This window comes from Cottoperca gobio, chromosome 24 (assembly GCF_900634415.1).
Source record: "Cottoperca gobio chromosome 24, fCotGob3.1, whole genome shotgun sequence".
Taxonomy (NCBI): domain Eukaryota; kingdom Metazoa; phylum Chordata; class Actinopteri; order Perciformes; family Bovichtidae; genus Cottoperca; species Cottoperca gobio.
Window position 1 is genome coordinate 159,667 of NC_041378.1, and position 6,000 is coordinate 165,666.

The 6,000-nt window shown below is 46.5% G+C and overlaps 1 protein-coding gene across 2 annotated transcripts in view; it reads right to left on the minus strand.

The window, feature by feature from the left end:
- pex7 (peroxisomal biogenesis factor 7) overlaps positions 1 to 6,000 on the minus strand; it is a 30,119-nt gene that overhangs the window by 5,224 nt on the left and 18,895 nt on the right. For both annotated transcript variants that reach the window (XM_029425422.1, XM_029425421.1), the window contains exon 9: positions 4,965 to 5,020. In XM_029425422.1, coding sequence (XP_029281282.1) covers positions 4,965 to 5,020 — 56 coding nt within the window. The remainder of the gene's footprint in view (positions 1 to 4,964; positions 5,021 to 6,000) is intronic.

Here is a 6,000-nt window from a genome sequence, read left to right on the forward strand (position 1 = left end):
AAGGACAGAGGGTCTAAGGACAGAGGGTCTAAGGACAGAGAGTCTAAGGACAGAGGGTCTAAGGACAGAGGGTCTGGGGACAGAGGGTCTGAGGACAAAGGGTCTAAGGACAGAGGGTCTGAGGACAAAGGGTCTATGGACAGAGAGTCTAAGGACAGAGGGTCTAAGGACAGAGGGTCTGAGGACAAAGGGTCTGAGGACAAAGGGTCTAAGGACAGAGAGTCTAAGGACAGAGGGTCTAAGGACAGAGGGTCTGAGGACAGAGGGTCTAAGGACAGAGGGTCTGAGGACAGAGGGTCTGAGGACAAAGGGTCTAAGGACAGAGGGTCTAAGGACAGAGGGTCTGAGGACAGAGGGTCTAAGGACAGAGAGTCTAAGGACAGAGGGTCTAAGGACAGAGGGTCTGGGGACAGAGGGTCTGAGGACAAAGGGTCTAAGGACAGAGGGTCTGAGGACAAAGGGTCTATGGACAGAGAGTCTAAGGACAGAGGGTCTAAGGACAGAGGGTCTGAGGACAAAGGGTCTGAGGACAAAGGGTCTAAGGACAGAGAGTCTAAGGACAGAGGGTCTAAGGACAGAGGGTCTGAGGACAGAGGGTCTAAGGACAGAGGGTCGGAAGGTCTGAGGACAGAGGGTCTGAGGACAAAGGGTCTAAGGACAGAGAGTCTAAGGACAGAGGGTCTGAGGACAGAGGGTCTAAGGACAGAGGGTCTGAGGACAGAGGGTCTGAGGACAAAGGGTCTAAGGACAGAGAGTCTAAGGACAGAGGGTCTAAGGACAGAGGGTCTGAGGACAGAGGGTCTAAGGACAGAGGGTGTCGTATCCTGTAGTCTGCAAACACTGAGACAAATGTATAATTTGTGATATTGGGCTGTATAAATACATTTGATTTGATTCGATTTAGCTTCCTAACTGTCCCACATCAGGCTGGTGGCTGCTCTCCCACCGGCCAACTAGTCTCCGAGCTGCGGAGAGCAAGGGCGGCCATCACTCGCTACATAATTATCGTCTCAGTTGTGTTCTGATGAACAGCAAATTCATCGTGTACTGAGGTAGTAAACGCCAAAATAGGCTACTAGTTCAGCAGCCACCAGAAGAAGGGACGTTACGCTTTCTGTGATTGGTTGGATGGTTCCTTGGAGGCCGTAGAGCTGCACCAGAGTTCTGCGTTCACACCACCCCAAACAAACACCGAGATGACATGAGCGGAGAGGGTTAATCTGTGTGTACGTGTGGCTATCGACGAGTGTCTGCTCACATGTATTTGAATATGACTGCGGGTGCACTCACGTCTCGCTCTGTGTGTGCAGGTGGATCATCAGTGTGTGTTCCAACACAGAAGCAGGTGTGTGTGAGCAGAGAGTTTACACAGTGGCAGGTGTGACGGGCTGAATGCACCAACAGGTGGATGTGCGGGCGCTCAGATTCACAGGTAATAATCTGGATGAGCTTCATTTCACCCCCCCCCCCCCCCCCCCCCGGAGTATAAAGGACATTCTGGGAGATGTTGTTGCTTTCTTGCTCAGAGTAGATGAGGTTGATACCGCTTTGTATGTAGAGTGAATATGAAGTCTGTTAGCTTAGCTTAGCATAAAGCTATCCGGGCCATCTACCAGCTAATATATTTATAATATAAATTTATTATTATAAAAAAAAGAGTGTGAAGACAACAACTACAGTATTTATGTCCAGATTAAAGACAGAGAATACAAGATGGTGTTTAATGAGCTCAGAGATGCTGGTATGTGGATTCTGTCTCCAGTCTTTGTGCGAAGCTACGTTAGCTACGTTAGCTACGTTAGCTACGTTAGAACGAGTAACGACGGACAGACACGAGTCTCCTGGTAAGGACGTGCTTAGAGCGTCCTGCAGTCACGATCGATGCTCACACACACACACATACACACACACACACACACACATATACACACACACACACACACACACACACACACACACCCACGATAAGAAAAGGTGATAATTAGCTTGATACTCTTTGTGTTTAGATTGTTAAACACAAAGCAAACCTACGTGATGTTGCTACGGAGGGAAGCGCACACACACACACACACACACACACACACACACACACACACAATGTTGTAATAAGATACCATCAGAGGAAGCGGTGTTATCACACGCGTTGTATCGCAGCAGTAATGAATGCATTAGGATTATCTGAGAGGAGTTAATAAAGAAGAAGACGAGCGTGAGATCAAATGAAAGTGTGTGAAGAACGCTTTAAAGAGTTCCTCTGCACACACACCATCTGGTGACTTTCTGATGCAACGCGATGAGAGTCGCTGTGTTCAGCTTCTCATCAGTGTGCTTTGTGAGGCCTTCAGAAGGAGTTTATTATGTACCCATGTTTGTGTTTGTGCACGTCCAACACTCTGTTAGTGCGTCTCAGCAGCTCCAGCTGTGTGTGTGTGTGTGTGTGTGTGTGTGTGTGTGTGTGTGTGTGTGCTGAGCAGCTCGTGAACAATGGACGTACTGTTTGATGAGAGCTGCTGGAAACACTGAGACTGAAGCAATAACCAGAAGCAGAGCTCTCCACCTCTGCTGCTCACATTCTTACTATATGACATTTCATTTATATGTAGATATAAGAAAGACTTTCAGAACATTCTGGAACATTGTTGCAAGTTTCCAGAGAGCGACACACACACTGATGGTATGATGTGTGTGTGTGTGTGTGTGTGTGTGTGTGTGTGTGTGTGTGTCAGGGCAGCCTATAATTAAATGAGTACTCAGCATAGAGTATTTGAGTCAATGAAAGCTGGGATCAATACAACACGAGGAAGTCGGAGCAGAACCAACATTTATCCTCCTCCAGAACTTTACCTGCCTCTCCTCTCTCCTTCTTCTCTCCCATCTCTCCTTTCTCTCCTTCCCTCTCCATCTCTCCTTCTGGCTCTCCTCTCTCCTTCTCTCCTTCTCTTCCATCTCTCCTTCTCTTCATCTCTCCTCTCTCCTTCTCGTCTCTCCATCTCTCCTCTCATCCTTCTCTCCATCTCTCTCTTCTCTCCATCATCTCTCCTTCTCTCCTTCTCTCAATCTCTCCTTCTCTCCATCTCTCCTTCTCTTCACTCTCTCATCTCTTCTTCCTCTCTCCTTCTCTCCATCCTCTCCTTCTCTTCATCTCTCCTCTCTCCTTCTCTCCATCTCTCCATCTCTTCTCTCTCCTTCTCTCGTGTCTCCTTCTCTCCTCTCATCATTCTCTCCATCTCTTCGCTTCTCTCGTGTCTCATTCTCATCTCTCCTTCTCATCGTTTCCCTTCTCTCTCTCCTCTTCTCCTTCTCCTTCCTCTCCAATCTTCCTTCGTTTCTCTCCATCTTCTCATTCTCTCCATCTCTCCTTCTCATCTCTCATTCTCTCCATCTCTCCTTCTCTCGTGTCTCCTCTTCTCTCCATCTCTCCTTGTCTCCATCTCTCCTTGTCTCCTTCTCTTAATACAACCAGCGCCTGACATGTACTTCAGCATCCCTCCTCTTTTAACTTGCACTAGTTGCACCTTCACCTCATCGGCTGCAGCAGAAGTTGAATTGAGTCATTTGGAAATGATGGAAAAAGCATCCTAAGGAATGTGTAATGGAACATTTCATATGTCCATATTCTCCTCTGTTTATCCCAAATGTCCCTATCTTCTCCCCCCCCCCCCCACAAATTCTTCTAAAGAACCGGTGAGATGCTGAAATGTTGATTATTGATTCCTAAGGTTTTCAACTGATGAAAATAAAATAGAGTAATGTAAAGAAACGAGAAATCATATGTCTGACCCTAGTTACCAGAATGTGTTCTAGTTTAATGTGTGGGCGTTGTGTTGTTTGCTTCTTGATGGACCTGCTTGGCGTTGATGGTTTTATCATCATTTAAAGTAAGGAAAGGAGAAGTTTCAGTTTCAAAGCTGCAGAAAGTCATGAAAACTACCAGTGAAGCTGCACATTCTCATAAAACACAGAGGCAGCTTCTGTGTGTGTCTTATTAACTCACCTCCATCTCACACACCAGTTAACTTTATTACACATTATCACCGTGTCCTTACTCGTTACCACTTCTGCGACGACACAATTCATCCACTTTGGCGGGTAATTGAAAGAAAAGGAGCGTAAGCAGAAATGAGCTGGAGACCACATCCGCCGCCGCTGCAGTCTCTTCACCTCTGGACAAGTTTCAAATAGTCAAACGTGTCTTTGATGAGCAAGTGTCACGAAGGACTGCAGGACAAGAGCTTTACAGTTTGTGCAGAAGTCCTCATCTCACATGATTATAAAATGATCTTTTGTGGTGTTTTGCACAGTTACTCTAACAAAACAAACAATATTAAGACATTTCTACTGCTTTCTGACGTTTTATAGCAAGTAATCCGTTAGTTTTAAACACGACAAATAGATTAAATGTGTTGTTTGTCTGAAGCAGACTCAACCCTGCAGACTTTACTGACGCATGATCGAACTTTGGAAAAATAAAATGTAGACTTAAAGTTTACGGTGATGCTTAAAACAGCTGAAGATACTTTCAGCACAATAATAAAAGATTTGTATTTGTGCAGAAATGAATGAAAACCAATGAAACGGAAGACTAAATAATTCTCAGTGAAAGATTATTACTAGCATTGTATAATGTGACGAAAAGAAAGACGTTCGTAAACTGAAAGATTTGAGATTTAAAAGTGAAGTAATAAGAAGGTTGTCTGAGTATCAGTGTGTTTATAATAAGCGCTGGAAAGCCTCATGTTTAAATGCATCATTAATATTAAACGAGCTGCAGACTTTCTTTACTTCTCTCAAAGCGCTTGGTGAACAGGAAGTGGACGACACGCTTGTCCCGCTGGCCGACGCTTCGCAGCTGCTCCTTTGGTTTTATGTGCGTGTTTACTTCTTTTTGCTTTATGATCAAAAGGATGTAAAAAGGGCAACGCTGCACGAGCAACGCAGAGGGAAGTAACAACAGCAGATCTCACCTGACAGTGAAGTCGTACGAGCAGGACGCCAGCGTGGTCTTACTGAACGGAGAGAACTGCAGGAAGAGGAAGGAAACATGTCTTTGCAGGAAAACCACGTTCTTTACAATAATCCATGTGCAACACGAGAGTCACTTGTTTTATTCATATCAAATCAAATCTGTCCTTAGACCCTCTGTCCTTACACCCTCTGTCCTCAGACCCTCTGTCCTTACACCCTCTGTCCTTAGACCCTCTGTCCTTACACCCTCTGTCCTCAGACTCTGTCTTTAGACCCTCTGTCCTTAGACCCTCTGTCCTTACACCCTCTGTCCTTAGACCCTCTGTCCTCAGACTCTGTCTTTAGACCCTCTGTCCTTAGACCCTCTGTCCTTACACCCTCTGTCCTTAGACCCTCTGTCCTTAGACCCTCTGTCCTTACACCCTCTGTCCACAGACCCTCTGTCCTCAGACCCTCTGTCCTTAGACCCTCTGTCCTCAGACCCTCTGTCCTCAGACCCTCTGTCCTTAGACCCTCTGTCCTCAGACTCTGTCTTTAGACCCTCTGTCCTTAGACCCTCTGTCCTTAGACCCTCTGTCCTTACACCCTCTGCCCTTAGACCCTCTGCCCTTAGACCCTCTGTCCTTAGACCCTCTGTCCTCAGACTCTCTGTCTTTAGACCCTCTGTCCTTAGACCCTCTGTCCTTACACCCCTCTGTCTTTAGACCCTCTATCCTTAGACCCTCTGTCCTCAGACTCTCTGTCTTTAGACCCTCTGTCCTTAGACCCTCTGTCCTCAGACTCTCTGTCTTTAGACCCTCTGTCCTTACACCCTCTGTCTTTAGACCCTCTGTCCTTAGACCCTCTGTCCTTAGACCCTCTGTCTTTAGACCCTCTGTCCTTACACCCTCTGTCCTTAGACCCTCTGTCCTTACACCCTCTGTCCTTACACCCTCTGTCCTTACACCCTCTGTCTTTAGACCCTCTGTCCTTAGACCCTCTGTCCTTACACCCTCTGTCCTTAGACCCTCTGCCCTTAGACCCTCTGTCCTTAGA